At 57.4% G+C, this 20,154-nt stretch overlaps 8 protein-coding genes across 8 annotated transcripts; 4 read left to right on the top strand and 4 right to left on the bottom strand.

Annotated features, from left to right (window-relative positions):
* Positions 1–519: 519 nt before the first annotated feature.
* C7974DRAFT_338811 (uncharacterized protein) lies at positions 520–4,072 on the top strand (the record flags this gene model as incomplete). The annotated part of the gene is made up of 6 exons (XM_046139235.1): positions 520–870; positions 971–996; positions 1,048–1,155; positions 1,206–1,505; positions 1,620–2,331; positions 2,381–4,072. The coding sequence occupies 6 exons, from the start codon at positions 520–522 to the stop codon at positions 3,758–3,760; spliced, it is 2,877 nt and encodes a 958-aa protein (XP_045995340.1). The 3' UTR covers positions 3,761–4,072.
* Positions 4,073–4,290: 218 nt separating this feature from the next.
* On the top strand, positions 4,291–5,446 carry C7974DRAFT_314860 (uncharacterized protein; the record flags this gene model as incomplete). Its single annotated transcript, XM_046138477.1, has 2 exons — positions 4,291–4,968; positions 5,072–5,446. The coding sequence occupies 2 exons, from the start codon at positions 4,291–4,293 to the stop codon at positions 5,444–5,446; spliced, it is 1,053 nt and encodes a 350-aa protein (XP_045995339.1).
* Positions 5,360–7,543, bottom strand: C7974DRAFT_456771 (maltose permease MAL61). The gene is made up of 3 exons (XM_046146029.1): positions 6,813–7,543; positions 6,303–6,748; positions 5,360–6,251 (listed from the first exon to the last, which is right to left on the bottom strand). Exons 1-3 carry the CDS (start codon positions 7,454–7,456, stop codon positions 5,566–5,568), a joined length of 1,776 nt encoding a protein of 591 aa, XP_045995338.1. The 5' UTR covers positions 7,457–7,543; the 3' UTR covers positions 5,360–5,565.
* Positions 7,544–8,009: 466 nt separating this feature from the next.
* Positions 8,010–9,730, bottom strand: C7974DRAFT_397426 (uncharacterized protein). Its single transcript, XM_046142193.1, has one exon. The coding sequence runs from the start codon at positions 9,644–9,646 to the stop codon at positions 8,174–8,176; it is 1,473 nt and encodes a 490-aa protein (XP_045995337.1). The 5' UTR covers positions 9,647–9,730; the 3' UTR covers positions 8,010–8,173.
* A 146-nt stretch (positions 9,731–9,876) lies between these two features.
* C7974DRAFT_397425 (PRELI-like family-domain-containing protein) lies at positions 9,877–11,142 on the top strand. The gene has a single exon (XM_046142192.1). The coding sequence runs from the start codon at positions 10,059–10,061 to the stop codon at positions 10,905–10,907; it is 849 nt and encodes a 282-aa protein (XP_045995336.1). The 5' UTR covers positions 9,877–10,058; the 3' UTR covers positions 10,908–11,142.
* Positions 11,143–11,276: 134 nt separating this feature from the next.
* Positions 11,277–13,070, bottom strand: C7974DRAFT_414633 (uncharacterized protein; the record flags this gene model as incomplete). The annotated part of the gene is made up of 1 exon (XM_046143818.1): positions 11,277–13,070. The coding sequence occupies one exon, from the start codon at positions 13,068–13,070 to the stop codon at positions 11,277–11,279; it is 1,794 nt and encodes a 597-aa protein (XP_045995335.1).
* Positions 13,071–15,088: 2,018 nt separating this feature from the next.
* C7974DRAFT_414632 (uncharacterized protein) lies at positions 15,089–16,376 on the bottom strand (the record flags this gene model as incomplete). The annotated part of the gene is made up of 3 exons (XM_046143817.1): positions 15,089–15,925; positions 16,003–16,231; positions 16,279–16,376. The coding sequence occupies 3 exons, from the start codon at positions 16,374–16,376 to the stop codon at positions 15,089–15,091; spliced, it is 1,164 nt and encodes a 387-aa protein (XP_045995334.1).
* Positions 16,377–16,995: 619 nt separating this feature from the next.
* On the top strand, positions 16,996–20,150 carry C7974DRAFT_362026 (Spc98 family-domain-containing protein). The gene is made up of 2 exons (XM_046139725.1): positions 16,996–17,264; positions 17,315–20,150. Exons 1-2 carry the CDS (start codon positions 17,057–17,059, stop codon positions 19,840–19,842), a joined length of 2,736 nt encoding a protein of 911 aa, XP_045995333.1. The 5' UTR covers positions 16,996–17,056; the 3' UTR covers positions 19,843–20,150.
* Positions 20,151–20,154: the final 4 nt, after the last annotated feature.

Here is a 20,154-nt window from a genome sequence, read left to right as displayed (position 1 = left end):
TCGACGGTCCATAGCGTCGCTATTGGCGAATTCCCATCATGGTCCCTGTCATTTCACAAGCGTATGTCGGACTTCGAGCATACCCTGTCACTCGTCGACATTCCCCAAAACCTAACCTGACACTCGTTCGGGTTTGGTTCAGGCACAGCCTGCAGGTATTTACGGTGCTTTTCTCCATGTGCACGTGGGCGCAGTGCATCCTCCTACACCCCTACATCACTCGCATCCTGATTTGGATCGGCTGGTAGCCCGTTTCCAGTTTACTTCACACCATCTGGTGGACTGTTCCCTGGGCGCTCGTACCTTATTTCATCCCCAGGTCCTCGGCCTGCCTGTAATCGTTGTGTGGAAACTACGCCGGCTGCCCAAGACATGGCCGTTAGCTCCTAACCGTCTGCCGTACAACCAGTTCTGGACTTTTGTTTGATCTTATCCGAGGATCCACCCACGCGGATCGATCTTTCCTGGCCCCATCCTCGACGGCTCCAGTATATACATTGTTTGCCCGCTCTTTTGACCATGCCCGAAGACCGAACGACAAGCAGCTGCCCCTTGGCTTCTACTATCGAACCCCAACAGCAACTTGAACATACCCCTCCCACCACACCTACCTCAACAAAAGCCAAGCGCCAAAGGAGACAATCAACGTCAACGAATGGTACCATTACAGATACCAAACCAACGTCCTCTCGACGCCGCTCTGCAACAACCACCAAGGCAACTACTGCCGGGTCCAACGTCGGCTCCTCCCGCGCTACGCAGCGGTCAACCGCAAGCCCAAGCGACATGTCCTCGATCAGCTTAACTAAGACGGGGCGGGTCAGCAAGGCGAAGAAGGGTCTCAAAGTACATGACTGTGAATGTGGACGTGTAAGTTTGCTCGGTATCCTTTGATGCCACCATCCACGACAGCCATCTCTACCCTTCATCACATGAGCTAGTCTCTGGAACCATACTAACTTTGTCCCAGTCGTACACCCGTGCAGAGCATCTGAGGTAAGTTGACATGATCAAAAACGGGACTTGGGGTCTGACTCATTGGCAAAGGCGTCACCAACGGAATCACGCCCAGGAGCGTGCATTGGTCTGCAAGTACGCCAATTGTGGCAAGGCCTTCTTTCGGTCTGACCTGCTTCAACGTCACGAGGAACGACAGTACGTTTTCACGGCTCCCAAGATTTTCTTGCTTTACTCACAACCCGCAGCAACGAACTTGGCAATGCTTCTCGCCAATCATCCGTTTCTAGTACAGAGCAATCTGTGTACGCCTCCCCCACGACTGCACCCGCACCGTTACCTGTGGTCACTGCCAGTATAATCTCACCTACTGTGGCATACTCGCAACCTCATGCCCTAGTGTCCTCGCAGCCAGAAGTGACACCGTTTCCAAGGTACAACCCAAATCTATTTCGTGCTCCTCAACTCCCTCGCACCCCGAAGATTGGTCCCTTCAATCTCAGCAATCCTGTCTTTCATTCCAGTCACGATTTAAAGCGTCATACGAAGTGAGTTTCTACGACACGCAAGCTGGAGAGTTTTCAGACCTTTGTTTCTTTAAATTTTCCATTCTGCATATCCATTTCAAACGCTGTGAGCACGTGGCTGACATTTGGATCAAGTGATATGAAACACAATACGGGCTACCCAACTCGACATTCCATATCCGGCCCCGTACCGGTTGAAGGAATGACTACAGGCGGACTATGGCACGACTCCTACGCACCGTCGCCATATTCTTGCTCGAGTGGTTATGCATCGCCAGCCCCTGGTCCTGAGTACAACCACATGTACGCAACACCGCCCTACAGTTCTGGTCTGGTCCGAACTCGTGCATCCTCAAATGCCTCCGTCATTGAGCAAACATGGGTACATGCATCGCAGTCGCCTACGTCGTCCATTTCGATGCCTTACTCTTGGCCCTCGGGCGAAAAGAACATCATGGCATCGAGCTTTCCTTTCATGCCTGTGTCATATGCGACTTCCAACATGCCAATGCATGCAAGTTTTGACACGATGGCTCAGTACCCACAGTACGATCCACACAACGTGGTGCAGATGGACAATGAAGAGGGACTACAACTCTTTCCAGAAAATCATTACGGTATGAGCCAAATTATGCGCGCTTATCCGATTGAGCAATGGCTGAACAATTATTGGAGGCTCTTTCATCCCGCTTTCCCCATCGTCCATCGGTTCACCTTCGCCAGCCGGGACCTCTCGCCGATGCTCTATGCTGCAATGATCGCGATCGATCTGCAGTATAGCAACGACGCCGGTCAGAGGCAAAGGGCCTGGGAACTTCATAAATGCTGTACCCGACTACTCTTGCAGGTATGTTTCCAGACGGAACAACATGAGACAGACAACTGATCATGAGCAGAGAGAGCAATTAAACCGCACTGGCTGTGACAGACTGTGCGACAGTCAAGCCATTTTCCTAGTAGAGGTGTTTGCGCAGTATTGTGCGCAACGCTGCCCGAAAACATTGACCTCGCGATTCGAGCTCATGTACGAGAAGGTACTACAACATGGCCCAATTTCTTGTGACTCGTCGCTTACATCCCTCAAGCTGGCCGGCATACGCACCATCTCTCCATCAACCATCTTCGGTCTTCAACTTCTCGCTCCTGAGGACAACGTCAATGACCGTTGGATACAATGGGCAAAACTCTCTGCTAGGCAGCACTTGCTTCTGTCGTGCTTCGTGCTCGAATCGCAACAATCCACGCTGATTGCAAGAGATCGCGAGCTATCATTGCACACAATGAGCGACGTCCTTCCATTTCCGGTGTGCGACTCGCTGTGGGGCGCAACGACAGCCTCTGAGTGGATCTCCGTCGCTCGAGAGCAGTCGAACATGCCTCTCACTGTCCACGAAGCCGTCCAACTACCGACAGGAGAGCACTACAATGTATTCCAGTCTGCAGTTCTCATTGCAGCATACAAAGAGTATGCCGATGGATCTGCGGCTAGTCTGAGTACAATTTCAAAGCATCTCAGCCAGTCGTCGACAACCCAGCTGCAGCTTTTGACCACGAAACTGACACAAATCCTGCCAATGCGCACCCTTCTGGCCGTCTCAGGCGAGTCGTATGTTCTCGGCACCAAGGCGACATCAACCGCGGAGGAGTTTTCCGTCCTGAGATCCACCCTCTCAGTGTGGATAGGCCAAGTCTGGTCGTCCACTGTCAGCGACGAGCTCAACCCAGCTACAGAAGCTTTGTCCCTTTCTGTTGCCATCCTGAAGCTTTCACTGGAGACAAATAAGCCACTTGCACTCGGCTTGGGCCATGAACTGGGCCTCTTCTTTGCCGCTTTGGTGTTGTGGGCTGCCACTGCCGCGGCAACGAGTAGGGTAGTGCTGTCGAGACTCTCAACGCAGCACTCACACATCGCTACCACATCGCACTCCGGTATTCACTTCGACACAGACGCGTGCCATCCGACCGACATCCAACCACTCATCTCTTCAGACCGGAGAGCCTCGTTCCCGTGCACAGAAATCTTCTCTAACGCGTCGCACTTCCTTTCAACTGCAATCGACGACATCTTCTCATTCGAAATCGCAGCCTGCCAGATTGGCTGCAAGAGTCTTCTCCTCTGGGTGAAGATGCACCTGCGAGGCGCTTTCTCGAACGACGCAGAGCCAGAAGAAGTCGGTATCAACTCCATTGGAGATCGCCGCGGAGAGCTGGTCACCCATGCCATTGGCCAGATCGAGCGCATGCTCGACCACAGGTGGGAGACCTGGGGAATATGAGGCCCATCATCACCCACATCGTTGCTTTACTTTGGTTATTTGCGCACATTTGATTTCTGCACAGCGTTCACGTCATACTAGCGAGCATGCATAGCGTATCTTGCTTTGGTTTCTTCTTTCTCGATACCCACTTTTACTTTCGCTCTCAGCAATATACCCATGTTTTCTGCTACGTTCGTCAATTTCAACGACACTGTATTTTTATGAAAGTGTAGGCTACTGTATGACCAGGGCTTATTCTGACGTATCACTGGCGCTTGCCCTCTTTAGCGTGTTTCCATGTATACTACACTGTATCCGATGAATGTCCACCACTACTTCTCACTTCTCCCTTGTCAATCCCGCCAAGCAATGGCGTGCGCTGACATGCATAACATCTAGAGCCAATTTTGACAGGGCCACGCAAGCTTCACTGCGATGTAAAAGACGACACAGCCGCATCGAATCTCAAGCACAGAGACAATCTACATGTCGAGTAACATCCTCAAATCCCAAAAGAATCCCCAGACACCACCGTCCAAGACCCAAAAATGCCAGACCAGCCCGCCCCAGAACCACCAACACCTCCCGGACCACCCAAACACAACATCCTAATCTCCATCCCCCGCACCGCCTCCAACCTGCTAACGCACCTCCTCGCGCTCCCCTCCCAGCCCTCAATCCTCCGCCACCCACACGACGGCTACTTCTTCCTGCCCGCGCTCGTCCACCGTTTGCAGCACAACACACTCACACAGCCGTACACCGAGTCCTTGGAAACCCAGTCCTCCCCGGAAACGCCCTCCCTGGACACCGCCCTCCGCACCTCCGCCTCAGCATACGAAGCCTTCCTCCTCGCCGCCGACGCACAGGGCAAGGGGACGTACATCAAAGAGCACGTGAACTGGACTTTGCGCCCGGAAATCGAGTCCGCGTATCTGCACCCGGGACAACATTCCCCGCTTGACCCCAACCCGCCGCTCGACCCCGAGCAGCCACCATTCAACCCAACGGCCCTCCCCACCTCCGTATGGCGCCGCACCCAAACCACCCTCCTCATCCGGCACCCGGCCCAGACCGTCCCATCGGCGCTGCGCACGGCGCTCGCGAACGAAGGGCGGGCGCACGTGTTGACGCCCGAGAGCGCGGCGGTGATGCGGTGGGAGTGTTCGTTCCGGTGGCACGTGCTGCTGTACCGGTTCCTGCAGGCGCTGTCGCGGGGCGGGGAGGTGGAGGTGGAGGGTGGTGCGCGGGGGCTGGATGGGGAGCAGCAGCAGGACGCAGACGCCGACGCAGACGTCAACGCAGACGCCTACGCAGACGCAGACGCAGACCCCCCCACCCCCCTCACCCCCACCCCCCCTAATCCTCGACGCCACCCACCTCCTCTCCCCAACCCTCATATCCCGCTACGCCCACCACACCGGCCTCTCCCCCACCCCCACCCTAACCTCCTGGCCCCCCGCCAGCGCCTCAGAAACCCAGACCATGAGCCCCACGGAACTCCGCATGCGGGACACGCTGCTAGCGAGCACGGGGGTAGTGGGCGCGAAGCTGGAGGGAGGGGGCGCGGGGTGGGAGTGGGAAGGGGAGAGGAGCGGGTGGGAGGAGGAGTTTGGCGGGGAGCTGGCGGGGCGGGTGGAGGGGTTGGTTAGGGCGGCGGTGGGGGATTATGAGTGGTTGTTTGCGCGGCGGTGGAGGGGGTAGGATGGATCATTGGGAGGGGGAGGGGAGTTCGAGGGCGACTCCGCTGTCTGTTCATACAAACACGGATCACGGTGGGTGTGATTTACAATTTTTACGAGACGATTCGACGTGCCACAACGCTATGCTCGCGATTTCCCCCCCTCCCCTCCATCCCGCCACATCCCCTCCCCCAGCACCTTCCCCTTAAACCGCCTTGCCCCCGTCCCCTCGCGAAACAGCCCATCAATCTGCGCAAACGTCCGGCCCTTGGTCTCCGGCAGTCGCCACCACGACCAGCCCAGCCCCAGCAGCGCGGTGCCCGCCCAGAAGAACCCGGACTTGGCGCCCCAGGCCCAGGACGTCGGATTCAGCATGCGCGGGGTGATGAGGTTGGTCACGATGCCCGAGACGTTGTAGCAGTTGCGCGCCAGCACGATGGTCTTGGAGCGCAGCCGGGTCGACGGGATCTCCGAGACGAGGGTGTAGCAGAGCGGGCCGATGGTGGCGTCGTAGACGGCGGTGAAGAGCAGGAGCAGGGCGGCGATGGCCCAGGGGACGGGGCTGGGGGTCTCGGTGCGCGGAGGGGGTGGGCTTGCGCCGCCGGCAGAGCGGGGGGCGTTTGTTGACGGGGTTTGGTGCGGGATGCAGGCGAGTATGCCGATGGCCAGGACGCAGAGGAAGGTCAGGGCCTGTCCGGAGAGGTAAATTGTGCGTCGGCCGAGGCAGGAGAGGAGAAACCAGGACGCGAGGACGCCGAGGAGGCCGAGGGCGAATTGGGCGAGGGAGAGGGTGAAGGCGTGTTTGGCGCCCAGGCCTGCTTGTTCGTCTAGACATATATCAGTATGCAATCTATCGGAAGCAGGTTGATATTACACACAGAAATAGGTCGAGAAGCCCATGAAAGTACTTCCGCACAGCGTCTGTACAATCCAACACATGCAGGTAATCTCCGTTCTCCGCAAGTCCACGCCTTTGAAGCAGTCGATATACCTTGTCCCGTTTTGAGCTTCTTTCTCAGCGCTGTCGGTCAGCTGAATCAAGTTCAACGTTTGAACCAAGCCCGCGTCAAATTCGGCGTCCGGCTCACCCGCTGCTTGTTTCCGCAAGCGACGAAGAGAATCCTTTGCCATTTCGAGTTTGTTCTGGCGCACCAGCCACCAGGGGCTCTCAGGAGCAAGTAGTACGACGACAAAAATGGGAACCGGGAATGCCCACTGCAGACCAAAAGGGATGCGGTACGCCCATTGAGAGGGGATCGTGAGCATGGCGCGAAGGACAATGGACGCAATCAACTGGCCCATCACCCAGCAAGCATTGACATATCTGCTCTGGTCAGTAAATCTGCTTCACATCCATCATAACACCAAAACGAAGAAACGGTACGTACGTAGTAAGATATCCCCTCAACCCCACAGGCAAGACATCACTCGCATACACCGTACTAATCGTCTGGAACACGCCCCACGGCGCCCCAAGCAAGAACTGCCCCACCAGCAGCACCGGCTTACTCGTCGCAAAGAACGTAATGGCGATGAACGCCGTCGCGGCCACCAGCCCCGCCATCAGCGTCCTCCGATAGCCAATCTTCTCCGCCAGCCAACCCGCCACAAACAGCCCCACAATCTGCCCTGCCAGCGCCCCGTTGACCAACGCGCTCTGCCACTCGGCGCTGATCTCGTAGTCGCCGTTGTTCTGGCGGCCGCCGAATTGCTGCAGAAACGGGTCGAGCGAGTATAAGTTGGGGACCAGGATGGTCGAATAGCCTTCCATGATCAGGGTCAAGGAGAAGAGAACGGACCACATGATCGCCTTTGGGTATCTGCGGATACACTGTCGAAGGGATATGTCCTCCTCACTATTCGCCGCGGTCTGGACCGACGACGGGTGCGGCAGACATGGTGTAGCCGAGTCGTCTGTCGAGTCCGTGCATGTGTTGGACAGGCTTGAGAAGTGCGAGCACGCCCTCTCGTGGCGTTGCAGGCACGGTGGTGAAGTGCTGGCCGCACCTGTTTGCTGTTCCTGGGTTGCCATTGCAGATTGATGGTCAATCGAGGAGCATTGGTGGGCCCTGACGCAGGTGTGGAAAGCCTGGACGCGGTAATGAATATGGAAAGAATGTGGAAAGATGTTTGTTTATGACATGTGAAGATGCCTTGTCACCGTCCGAAGAGAGAGGCAAGGGATGGACTGGTTCTGATGACATCTTTATGCTTCGAAGCGGCGACGTAGTGGCCTCATGCGAAGCGATTGGGGTCCGACTTTGAGAGGCGTCAGTAGTGCTGGTCGATATATGTTAATTTCGTGAGTAATGGTGTCTTGTGACCGAAGAGGGAAAAGGCAGCGGATCAAAAGTCGCGTGATTTCTGGAGACACAGCAATCATAGGGGTCTGGCCAGGGAGGTTGTAAGCGTTGATGTTTGGTCAAGCTTTCGGTTGGTCCGTATAGGCTGGGCGGGAAGGGAACAACGGTAGGCTAGCTGCAGGAACCCAGAATCCCTTTCCCCCGCACTTGGGCCTCTAGTATTGTGGGGCAACAGCTATCGAACGCGTGCCTATCATTTAACGTCATGAAGACCCTTTTTGAGTGCGAAGCGATCACCCCACGCTCCTGACTGTATTGTCAAACGAGGGCCATGTTATCTTGACCAGGCCATTATGACATGACTGGTTAGCACGCGAACAAAATCAACAGTCTGGCCGGTAGGCTATGTTAGGCCGTAATGTCTTTCTTTGGTATCTTATGTGCCTCTAGTTCTTCGCTGCAGCCGCCGCCGCCTTCTCGGCCTTTTTCTTCTCCTGCTCTGCCAGCTTGGCAAGCTTCTTTTGCTGGTTCTTGGTCAGCGGCTGTCCGTCTGCGCCTGCGGCCGCTTCGCCTTCCTTCTTCTCCTCGGGCTTCGGCTTCTCCACGCGGGGGTTGCCCTTCCACTCTAGCTGCCTTGGGCGCAGGAACTCTTCCAGAGTCTCATCTGTGACCTGTGCTCTGGCCTCCTGGAACTTCTTGACGTACTGTGTCATCATGTCGATGCACTCTTTCTTCATCTCGCCAGTCAGAAGCTCGCCCTTGCGGTACTCGTCGGCAAGTCTCAGCAGCTTCTCGTCGTCTTCTTCGAAGTATGCAAGGTACTGGTAGGGAACGTCAATGTCGGGGTTACCGCCCTTCTCGCGGTGTAGTTCCAGGGTTTCCTGTCCGCCACTGAAGGCGTGAGAGTTGATCTTCTTCTTGATCTCCTTGGGGCTGTCGCTCATGAAGATGGCCGAGTTGGGGTTCGAGGCACTCATCTTTCCACCTGCACCCTGCAGCGCGGTGAGGAACTTGGAGTGGATCAGTGCAGGCTTTGGCGACGGCTGGTCCATTCTGCTGCAGTTCTCGCGGACAAGACGGAAGTAGGGATCCTGATCGATAGCGCAGGGGATGAGGCAGGGGATGGCGGCGAGCTGCTTGGAGCGGTGATAGGTCTTGTGGTCCTGCCCCCAGATGAAGGGGTAGGACGAGGCGAAGGCAGCGACACACTGCTTGGCAGCGAAGGCATTGCTGCCGATGTTGGTGGAGCCGTGGAAGCCGAAGGCGCCGCGCACCTGGTTGTTGGTGATGAGCTTCTCGAACTCGGTGGTGTTGAGGTTGAAGTGCCTGTTGAAGCCAGAGGTGAAGAACTCGGAGTCGATGTACATGAAGGTCTTCTTGGGGTCGAAGCCGACGGAGATGATGTCCTTGGCGTTCTGGCGGGCGAACTCGTAGACCTCGGGCTGCGTCAGCTTCTCCTTGAAGAGAAACTTCTCGTCGTCGGTCAACATGATGACCAGCGGCACGTCAAAGACGTCCTGCAGCCACTTTGTGAACTCGAAGGGGATGGTGTGGCCGATGTGCATGGCGTCGCTGCTGGGCCCGCGGCCGGTGTACAGCAGGAAGTCCTCGCCCTTCTCATATCTGTCCAGGACGAGCTCGAGGTCGCGGTGGGAGAAGAACAGGCGGCGCCGCAGCCAGCGGTGCGGCTTGTGGCCGGTCACGCGCTCGAAGCGCTCGAGCAGGGCGTCGTCGATGAGCTTGGTGGCCCACTGGGCCGAGATGGCGGCATAGTCGAACTCCTGGACGTTGCCGTCGGCGTCGGTGGCCGCCTGGACGTCCCACGGGTTGATCTCCTGCGCGGTGGCCTTGGACACGGGCTCTTCGGCGGTCGCAGCCAGGCTGAGGGCGGCGACGGAGGGCGGCTCGGGCTCGGTCATGGCGGCGGTCTGTTGCTGCTGTCGCTGCTGCTGCTGCGGTTGCTGGGGGCAGCCGGCACGCGTTGACTCAGTCCCTCCCGTACAGTCACCCCACCAGCCGCAATTTGAGGATGCGGGGCAGCGCCACAGCAGCGCCACAGCAACCGCCGGCATGTGGCGCTGTGGCGCTGCAGCTTCTGCGGCCGTCAGCAGCCAGCCAGCAGCCAGAAGCTCTCCGCGCAAACGTCACACCACACGACCACCGCCCCCGCATCCACCGCAGCACCGCCCACGCCCACGGCTGCCGCACAATTGGCCCCGGCCATGCTCCACGCAACACGACGATAGACGACGCCCTCACCTGCCGCCCGTCACGCCCGCCCGCCGCTGCATCACCGCCTCGACGCCCGCCCACGCACCGCCAGCCGCCGCCATGGTCAAGTTCTACTCGTCGCAGGAGACGTACCCCTACTCGTTCCCCGCCGTCACCCTCGCCTACTTCCTGCGCTACCCCAACCCCTACGCCACCCATGTCCTGTCCACCGACACCATCGCCCGCTCCTTCGACCCGGACACCCAGCGCCTGACCACCATCCGCCTGCACCTCAAGCGCTCCAAGCTGCCCGTCGCCGTCACCCGCCTGCTGCCCAAGTCGCTGCTCGGCGCCTCGGCCTCGGGCGACACCCAGACCTACATCCTCGAGAAGAGCGTCGTCGACGTGCGAGAGGGCTGGATGGACACCGAGTCGCGCAACCTCGAGTGGACCGGCGTGCTCTCCGTCATCGAGCGCCAGTGCTTCAAGCGCCCGGAGCTGCCCGACGAGGCCAAGGTCTTCCGCGGCATGGAGGGCGCCGCCCGCCGCCACGGCTTCCTCTCCTTCGCCAAGGACGGCAAGGGCCTCAGGGTCGAGGACACCGGCGAGAGCACCGACGTCACCTCGTCGGTCACGCTGCACTCGCACATCGGCGAGGCCTGGAAGCGCAAGCGCGAGGCCGCCAGCGAGGCCGCCAACTCCGCTGCCGACGAGGAGCCGCCGAAGATGGGCTTCCTGCGCAGCTGGGGCACCGCCACGCTGCAGCGCCAGATCGAGAAGATTGGCCTGACGCGCGCCCAGCGCAGCCAGCCCAACGCAAAGGAGGGCATGAAGGTCGTGCTGGAGCGCATGCGCGAGGGCGGCCTGGTCGGCGTGCTCGAGGGCATGCGCCAGGACCGCGAGGCCATTCTCGCCGGCCGCTCGCTGCTCGCGCCCCTCGCCAAGTCCCCCAACGACGACGACCACTGAAAAGTTGATGAGCAATTGGCACATGTGTAGGATGATTTCTGTTTGTATTTCTGCCTCGGCAACATTTAGCGACGGCGCACTGGTTTCTTCCCTCTTCTGTGTCCACTCGCTGGACTCTGTTTTACCACGCTTCTCTCGTGTCCCCGGTTTCCGCTGTAACATATCCGCCGACACGCGGCCCGAAAATGTACACTACAAAACATTCCATAACCATAAATATATGCGTATCGTATTCTTCGCGCGCGCCGCAACGCTGGGTATCATGTGTCCGAACAAAAAACGTCCTCCTGGGTATCTATTAAATAAGCCGAACCTCACCACACCACACCACAACACTCCTACTTTCCCCCCTTCCCCCCTTTCCTCGCGCTACGAGTCCCATATCGGCCCAAACGCAGGCACCCCCCTCCTCTCCAACCCCCCCACAACCTCCCTCGTCACCCGCTCATTACTCAGCACAAACACCGCCTCCGCCCTTTCCTCCCTCCACACGCCCAGCGCGACCCTGAGCAAATCCGGACGCCCGCGCGCATCCGTATCGAGCACGACTGCGTGCGGATCGGCGCGCGCCACGAGCGCCAGGATCTCGGGGCCGTAGGTGGTGAGCGGGGACCGCGTGCTCCATACTAGACGCGCGTGTTGGGACGCGGGGCGGTCGAGCAGCGAGGACAGCGCGGGGCCGATGCCGGAGCCTGTTGTTAGGATTATGAGGCGGGGGTAGAGGAGGGTTAGGGAGAGGACGCCGGGGTGCGGGTGCGGTTTTACCCAGAAGTGCATTGCGACGGCGGGGGCTTTGGGGGCGGGGTGAGAGGGCTGCGAGGGCTGCGCTGGCTGCTTGTCGTGCTCGAGCTGCTCGTCTTGCTCGCCCTGCTCTCCCTGCACTGTCTGCGCACCCTTCTCCCCTCCGCTCCGCAGCGCCTCCTCCTTGCTCCGCCACCGCGCACTCGCAACAAGCCCCCTCGTCCAGTCCCCCGCGCCACTGACCACCAGCCCCGTCCCCCCCGCGCGCGGAAACGTCGCGAACGGGTGCCACTCGCGCCACGGCGCCGCCGACAGCACCAGACACGAGTACGCGGGCACGGGCCGCGGGGTGCTGAGCAGCAGCGCGTGGGCCGACAGCGGGGTCGCGGCGAAGCGCCAGCGGCGCAGGCGCAGCCAGGGGTACGCCAGCAGCGCGGTGAGGGCCGCGAGGTTGTAGAAGCTCGGGGTGCGGGCTAGCAGCGCGGTGAAGGGGTGAGGGCCGGTGCGGGCGGCGTGCTGCGTGAGGAGGAGCAGCTGTGCCCAGAACAGGGCGACCGCGAGCCAGCCCAGGAAGCGGTGCGTGAGTTCCCAGGTGTTGTGGTGGCGGGCGCGGAGGCGCGGGAGTGAGAGCAAGATGATGGTGAGCAGGAGGGAGGCGATGGTCAGCGTGAGGATGAGGAGGGCTGGCGTGTGGTGCCCGTGAGTCACGCCCTCCCAGCTCATGACGGCGGTGAAGGCGAGCCACCACGCGGTTCCTGTGGTTGCGGCGCCGGAGTGGATCCCGCCGTAGCAGTACACTCTGCTGATCATGCGCCGTATCCGGAGAGGAGCGGACCATGGGACTAGCCAGGCGGTGCGGAAGAGCAGGTTGATGAGCCAGTCTTGGCGGAAGAAGATTGCGACGAGGAGGTTCGAGGATGCGAAGGTCGCGAGGTGGTCGAGTTGGAAGACTCGGGACATGGTCCACGATTGGTGGTGTAGGAGTATGAGGACGGCGGCTAGATTCGCCAGAAACACAAACGTGAACAGTCGTTGGTACACTGCGAAGGTGCCATACCGAAGATGTCGGAAGAATCGTTTGGACCGTTTGGACGGCAGCTCTATCAGACTTGGCGGCGGCTTCTCCAACAGCGTAGAGTCTGAAGACAGGGAGATGGACGTGGCTGCCCCCCGCACCCTACCATTACAGTGGCTGTGCTGTAAACCCTTCTCGATATCTGTGATTCGCTGCTGCGGCTCGATCAGGCGGCGCTCAGGATCAAATATCGCCGGCGGCTTGTTGGAAGGGATGGCAGGCAGTCCGGCAGGTAACCTGCCACGTTGTCCGTCGCTCCGTCGCTGTCGTTCTCTCCACCAATACTCGTACCGACAAGGGGTTGCAGCGAACTCCGCCGAGCCCCGGCGTCTCTGGCTGTATGACATCGCGGGGAGGATTGGAATATCGAGCCGGCTGTCAGGTGAGTTGTGCGAGATCGCCGGGAGCGCGAATAGTTTATATTGCACGCACCCATGGCCGTTGTCTGGCGGCGCAGACGAGCGAACCGGCTTGCACAAGCTCGTCGGACATTGACACAAAGCACCGAATCGGAGACAGCAGCAAGGAGTGTGCATGACGAAATGAGAGGGTGCACAGGAACGAGTGGGTAAGATGATTCCTGCTTCAGCGCCATGGTGTGTCGGTTCATCGGCATGCCGTATCGAGGTGCAGATGTCTGACCTTCACACGTGGAATGAGCTTCAGGAGGACACAACAGGAAGGTCTGCATATACTAATGCAGCTCCATATCCCATGAGGCATGGTCAGCCTTGCCCACTTGCCAGACACTCACATCAGCCGCCCGATCGCGCCCAAACACCCAGCCTCTGGGCAGGATCGGCACCCAGGTTTGTTGAGGCTCTCTTGTGTAAGCCTCGTAGACGGGAGGCAGCGGATAGCATCATCGGAGATTTCAAACGTGCAGGTGTACTACGCTGAGGACGGTGTCAACGGCCGGCAACTCAACGTGGTGCGATAGGCCCATTCCAGGGAGCTTGGCGGCCTGTACTGATGCTGTCATTGGCGTCCTCCCTTCCTCCTGCAGAGCAAGACTGTTCGACAACGGCAGTGCGAGGAGGCAACATCTTACGGTAGAGGGAGCGCTTGGGCCGCGGTGTTTGTTGCACAAACTGCGTGTTTGGATGCGGGGCGCGACGGGTCCGCGCAGATGCAGGAGTTCTGTGTTTGTATTCCCAGCCGTGCTGCAAGGTCAGCCATCGTTGCAGGTCGGGGTTTGCAAGCTTGTTGTGCTCTCCATATCTTCCCTGATGGGGCGTAGTTTGGAGGCGTGTGGACAAGGAGCACGTAATGCAACGACTACGGCATCTTGGCGTGTGGAAACCATTAGAATAGAAAACCGGTTGCCACTGTCACTCACGGGAATGTGCGCTGGCACGACGACAATCTCATGGCTCAACGCCACGTTCAGGCTGTTGTTGCCAGTCACGCCAGTGGTGTAAGCGGCTCAGGCTGACGCACACTCGTATCCTTTTGTGTGAAAATGCACGCTTTGCATCTCGAACCAGGTTGTCGGACACCCTGCTCCTGGCCCGACGCGCGCAAGGGAGGTCGAATCTGCTCCAGTCTCAGCCTCTAGTGCAGGTCTAGAGGCAACAACAACATTGCCCCTGACGCAAAACAAGCCAAATTACCAGGCTGCTGCATCTCTTCCGGATACGGCTCTGACGTTTCGGCATCATGCGCCCTGCTTGCCGGTCGAGGCTGTTGCGGCGCACACGGCATTGCGCTGTGTAACCTTCAACGGCCAGTCGCGCAACGCGAGGAAGTCTTCTCCTGGCAGGTCATGGCTCGGGGTGTCGATTTGAGTTGTGCTACGCACGCACGGCAGCTTTTTAGGTGTCTAGTGCACTCATCAGCGATTGTACAACACGCGTAGGTCCAGTCAAAACCAGCAAACGCAAGGCGTGTTTCGAGGCTGTGCCGGCTCAGGTCAAGGAGCTTCCTCGCGATACTGTGCAGACCAGACTTGGAGAAGCTTCGGATTTTGTCCGGAAAGGTCACCTAAGCTGTACGTCATGCCTACCGCCAGTGTCGGTTCTGAATGGTTTGAGTTGGTCAGTATGTGAGTCAGTGGTTCTTGGGGTACTAGATGTAGCATTCACTACATTTTGAGAGGACGATACTACCTGATAAGTAAGAAGACTGGCTCTTCCTGCTGTTCTCATGAAATTGAAACCAGCGTGGCACTGGCCGAGAACTGATCCTGGCAAACCTCCAACCTTTTCCCGCTTCGCACTAAGGCTGGCCATGTTTATAGCACACCCCGATTCCCTCAATGGCCGAATGTAATGATTGGATACCAGGGATGTCCTCTACGCAGCAATTTGAGATCGGAAATCGATTTGTAGATCTAATTTGCTTTTGTGCAGCAGACGGTCAATACTCAAGCACCGCCGATTCTGAGCTGGCCCTCATGCTTGACGCTGCCGGTCTCGCTGATGTTCTGCTCGGTCTTGACTTCTCTGAAGGCCACCATTGCTTCGATCAACTTGCGGGCAGTGTTGTGGTTCACTTCTGGTTGGATCTGCGACCAGAGCTCTAGATCCATGCTCTTGGCCATGGTCTCGATGACAAGATCTGACAGCTTTGCAGGTGGTTTGTCGTCCTTGAGGACATGGTGGAACACGAAGGTCACTGTTTCGTCCGTTGAACCGGGCTGGTCTGGCGTATGGGGATCACTAGTCAAGCCAAGCAGACGACGAAGAGGCACACCGTCTAGAAGAGCGTCTTGGATACTGTTGAAAGTGATTTTGAAAAGCTGGTCAACGCACTCTTCAGCGAGCGCAACGATCTTGAGACGCCTAGCGAGGCGCCAAAGATCGTATAGTTGCTCGGCATCAACATCGGGAAGGTTAGGAAGATATGCCCACTCCACAAGCAACAGGACGCTGTTCTCGGTAGCCTCGCGGAGCAGAAGCCGACCCTGTGCCCAGGCTTTGTGGACATTGTTCCTGGCCTTCTGACCCTCCGTACCTTTGATTTTCTGGAGCTGCGCACAGATTGCGTGGGCAACATCCAAAGCTCCTTCAGCGTCGAGAAAAGAGAGTCGGTTCTTCAAGCACAGAGCTTGGAAGTTCTTTAAAGTCTTTGGCCGGTCTTCTGATTGCAGGGTGTTCTTGTTCGTGAACTGTTGATCCAAGGCTTCGCCGATGACCTTATCGAGCCTCTTTTGATATTCTTGAAGAGGGTACTTCTCAATGTTGTCCACCAGCGATAGGAGCTGTACAGCGATTAACTCGTGATCTTGTTGAAGAATTGATGACTCGGCATCACATTCCATTGGATAGGAGAGAATACCTTTACTTTAACCTTCTTCGCCTCAAACTCTTCCAGGGTGAGGTGCACAATTAACTCAATCTTGTCCAGGATATCGCTGCAACTGTCGTACTTCTCGCGCAGTTGTTCCGCCCTGGCAGAAGTCTGTTGCATATACTGACTGTGACTGCATAGGACGTGCTCATGAATCGTACGCCAGCTGCGGCGGTTGTCGCCATGTTCAATCGTGATGACATGCTGCATCGGTTCCCTTGCCATTCAATGAGCGACATGACTGTACGAGAGCAAGGAACTTACTGATAAGCTGGGGTACGTTGTTCGGCTCTCGGCTTCAACGACGAAGTCGTGGGCGGCGCTGTGTCCGCACCTTGCACGACTGAGGACGGTGGCGTCATAGCTGGCTGTCCCGGTTCAACACTATCACGCACCACGGTCGAAGCCCGCGATGCCATGTTAGGTGTTGCTGCTTGGTTGGCGTGTAATCAGCTGTGGTGCTGGAGGTAGACAGTTGGAGCGAGTTGGTGTTAGAGTACAAAAATCAGGGAGCTGTCGATGCTTTATACCTGGGGTACTCTTACCACAGCTACTGGCTCTCACCTTGGGTGCGGTGCAGGCATGAAGCTGTGGCAGAAGGTGAGAGAGAGACAGGAAAGCAAATAATGAGAGAACAGCGGAAATCAAGAGCACGATGTGCGGGCTTCACCAAGCTATAGCGGATCAACTTTCGATGCATGCGAACATGGAATCTTCGCCCGGTCAGCATCGCGAGACGTCGTTGCAACTGTCGTGATGGTGTAGGAGTCGACTCTCGCACTGCCTATGTCTAAGCTGCCAATACTTGCATAAAGTCATCTCGTTGCTGAGCTGGACTGGAACCCCCAGTGTCCAGATCCAAACTCACTAAAGCAGCTGTATATACTGATGACTTGAGTTGAAATCCGAAAGTGTTGGAGTCGATGATGTGGCGGCCCAAGCGCTTCTCCCCGCAACGCCAAATGTTGTCAGTGCTGTCCAGCAAAACAACGCGCGTCGTCATTATGGCATAGCGATTCGAGCAGACTTCCGCACAGCACGCATGGCTTCCTTCAACCATGAACGCGTCGGACACGCGTTGGACGAGCTGCTGCAGCGCATCGTGCCCGACGACCCCAATGACGACGAGGAAGCTGCCGAGCAGCGCCTCCAAGATGCCTACGAACAATCGATGCACCAGCTGATTGTGGCCGGCGAGCCGGAAGCCGTGCCAGATATTCGCCACATTGCGAGCCTGTTGGAAGCGAAGGGTAAGGCGCGCGCGTGTGGTCTCATCTGCACCTGGCTGATTGCAAGGTAGTTGCCGGACCAGGCCAGGACCCCCACCGGAGCGCCCGCCTGCACAACCTCCTCGGACGGCTCGAGGACCAGCCAGTACTAAACGAAAAGTGGCGCATGCTCTACTTCCTCCACGAGCTCTCCGATCTGCCAATTCCTGGACAACAGAACCCTTCGTTCGACTCTTCGCGCAGCCGCTCGCGTGGTCCCACCACTCCGTCCAAGCACCAGTCATCTGCACCGGCATACGACAACCCAGCGTTCGGCGAAGCCTTTGCCAAGCAAGGCCTGCCACAGTACCCAGCTCACGAGCCTTCACCGAAGAACCTTACCCGGACTGAAGACAAGCCGGAGAAGCGCAGGGAGCGCCGGACGCAGGAGGCAAGCAAGGAGCAAGCACAGGAGGCAGCCCAGTCAGAAAAAGTGAGCATGGGCCCGTCGGAAACAGACCTGCTCCGCGACCTGCCCTTTACACTCCAAGGCCTGTCGTCCTCGAAACTCGTATTCTCATCCTCGACTACATTGAAGCTGCCTGCGAACCTGCCGGTGCCCATCGTCGGATTGCTGCACACTCTCGCCGAGCCAGCCGTCTTGTACAAAGGACTTGCAGAGTTTGTCGAGTCAAGCGAGGGGGATCTGATCGGACAGAGCTTCCGTTCAGCACTAGGCAAGGAGCTACGTGCGTACCTGGGACTCGTCGCGACTTTGGAAGGGCAGATCAGAAGAGCACTGACTCAACTAGCCGAGAGCCCTGCCCATCAAGCTGTCAGCAAGGCCGGGGTGACGCTCAAGCGATGTGTCATCTGGACCCGCGACGCGACCATGGGTCTGCGACTTATGAGTCTCATGGTTGAGCAGTCCAAGACTCTGAAAGGTGGACAGCTTATTTCCCTCATACATTCCTTCTCGCTTAACCATGGAGACCCGTATGTTATGTCCTTCGCCGAACGCCTTCTGTCAGATGTCACACGACCTTTCTACGACATGTTACGACAATGGGTGTACGACGGCGAACTGTCAGATCCCTTCGGTGAGTTCTTTGTCTCCGAACAGAACGAAGACGAGATGATGGACATGCACGATCAAGGGAAAGGCGGAGCAACCAGCGTTTGGGAGGACAAGTACAAGCTCAACAGCAAAATGGTACCGACCATAGTCGCAGACGATTTCGCAAGGAGGGTTTTCCTCATCGGCAAAACACTCAACTTCATACGATATGGCTGCGGTGACGCCAATTGGGTGGACACATATTCTAAAGAAGCATCCAAAGAGCTGCACTACGGCGACACAGCGAACCTCGAACGTTCCATTGGCGATGCGTACAAGACGACCATGGCGCGCTTGATTGAGCTCATGGGCAACAAGTTCAAACTCTTTGATCACCTGCAGGCGTTGAAGTCGTACATGCTGCTTGGCGCAGGGGACTTCATCGCTGTTCTCATGGAGTCTTTAGCATCGAACCTCGATCGTCCTGCCAACACACAATACCGGCATACTCTAACAGCACAGTTGGAGCATGCTGTGCGCAACTCAAACGCACAATACGACACTGCGGATGTCCTGCGAAGACTTGACTCTCGTATGCTGGAGCTCTCACATGGCGAGATTGGATGGGACGTTTTCACACTCGAGTATAAGATCGACGCTCCTGTTGATGTGATCGTGACACCATACGGCTCAAAACAATACTTGAAGGTCTTTAACTTCTTGTGGCGCGTAAAGCGAGTCGAATTTGCCCTTGACTCAACGTGGCGGCGCTGTACGACTGGGGCTCGTGGCGTGCTTGGTGTCGTTGATGACAAGTTCGGCAAAGACTGGAAGAAGGCGCGGATTGCAATGGCCGAGATGGTTCACTTTGTCAACCAACTCCAACATTACATCCTTTTCGAAGTCATTGAGTCATCTTGGATTGACCTCCAAAAGGCTCTGAACAAACCAGAAAGCACCCTGGACGACATGATTGACGCGCACGCCAAATACTTGAACAACATCACAAGGAAGGGTCTGTTGGGCAGCCAAAGCATCGACTTCACCGGGCAGTTACACGAGCTGCTCAAAACCATGCTCGCGTACAAGGATGTTGTCGACAGTCTATATTCCTTTTCTGTCGCAGAGTTCACCCGCCGCCAAGAGGCTGCTGCAAAGATCGAAACACGCACAGCAGCAGGGCGATGGGGCCTTTCCGAGCGAGATGGCTCGCGCACATCTACACCAGACGCATTTGCAGCATCACGCGCTGCGTCGCGACAGGATGCAGAATCTCCCTTCCCTCCGCCTCTACTTAGAGTTGGAAACGGCGGGTCTGGTGAAGACGACGTGCTACCTGCACTGCGACAGCGTCTGGCACATCTGGCTGCAGACTTCCAAGCTAGGATATGTTTGCTCTTGGGTGATCTCGTGCACTCACCGGATGGAGAGCTTAAGATGCTGGCTGTCAACATCAATTTCAACGATGTGTATAAGCCAGAGCGTAGACGAAGGAAGAGCGAGAAGAAGCGGGAGAAAGAGAAGGAAACACCGGCCCCTTCGAAAACCACTGTCGCGACTTAGAGACTCCGACGGGCTCGGCGATCTGATTTGCGAGCGAAGGAACGCGCAACGAAGCGAGGTGAATTGGAGGCTGCTGTTGCTTGTACTGGGGCTGAGGCACTTCAGCATCTGGAAGATGCAGGATTGCAGATCTGAGGCTCGTTGAACAACATTGATACCCAAGTTACGACCAGAACAGGTGCATCTTGAAAGAGGGAGCACGATGACGTCGAAACGTCAACATTCAATTTCAGGCTCTTGAGAATTTCCATAGTTCACGATACCATGATTCTGATGTTGATACGTCGAATTAGAAATCCTAGCTTCGTAATC

The sequence above is a fragment of the Boeremia exigua genome (assembly GCF_020726555.1).
Source record: "Boeremia exigua strain MPI-SDFR-AT-0100 chromosome Unknown C7974scaffold_8, whole genome shotgun sequence".
Classification (NCBI taxonomy): Eukaryota; Fungi; Ascomycota; class Dothideomycetes; order Pleosporales; family Didymellaceae; genus Boeremia; species Boeremia exigua.
This window is presented reverse-complemented; position numbering and strand designations above follow the sequence as displayed.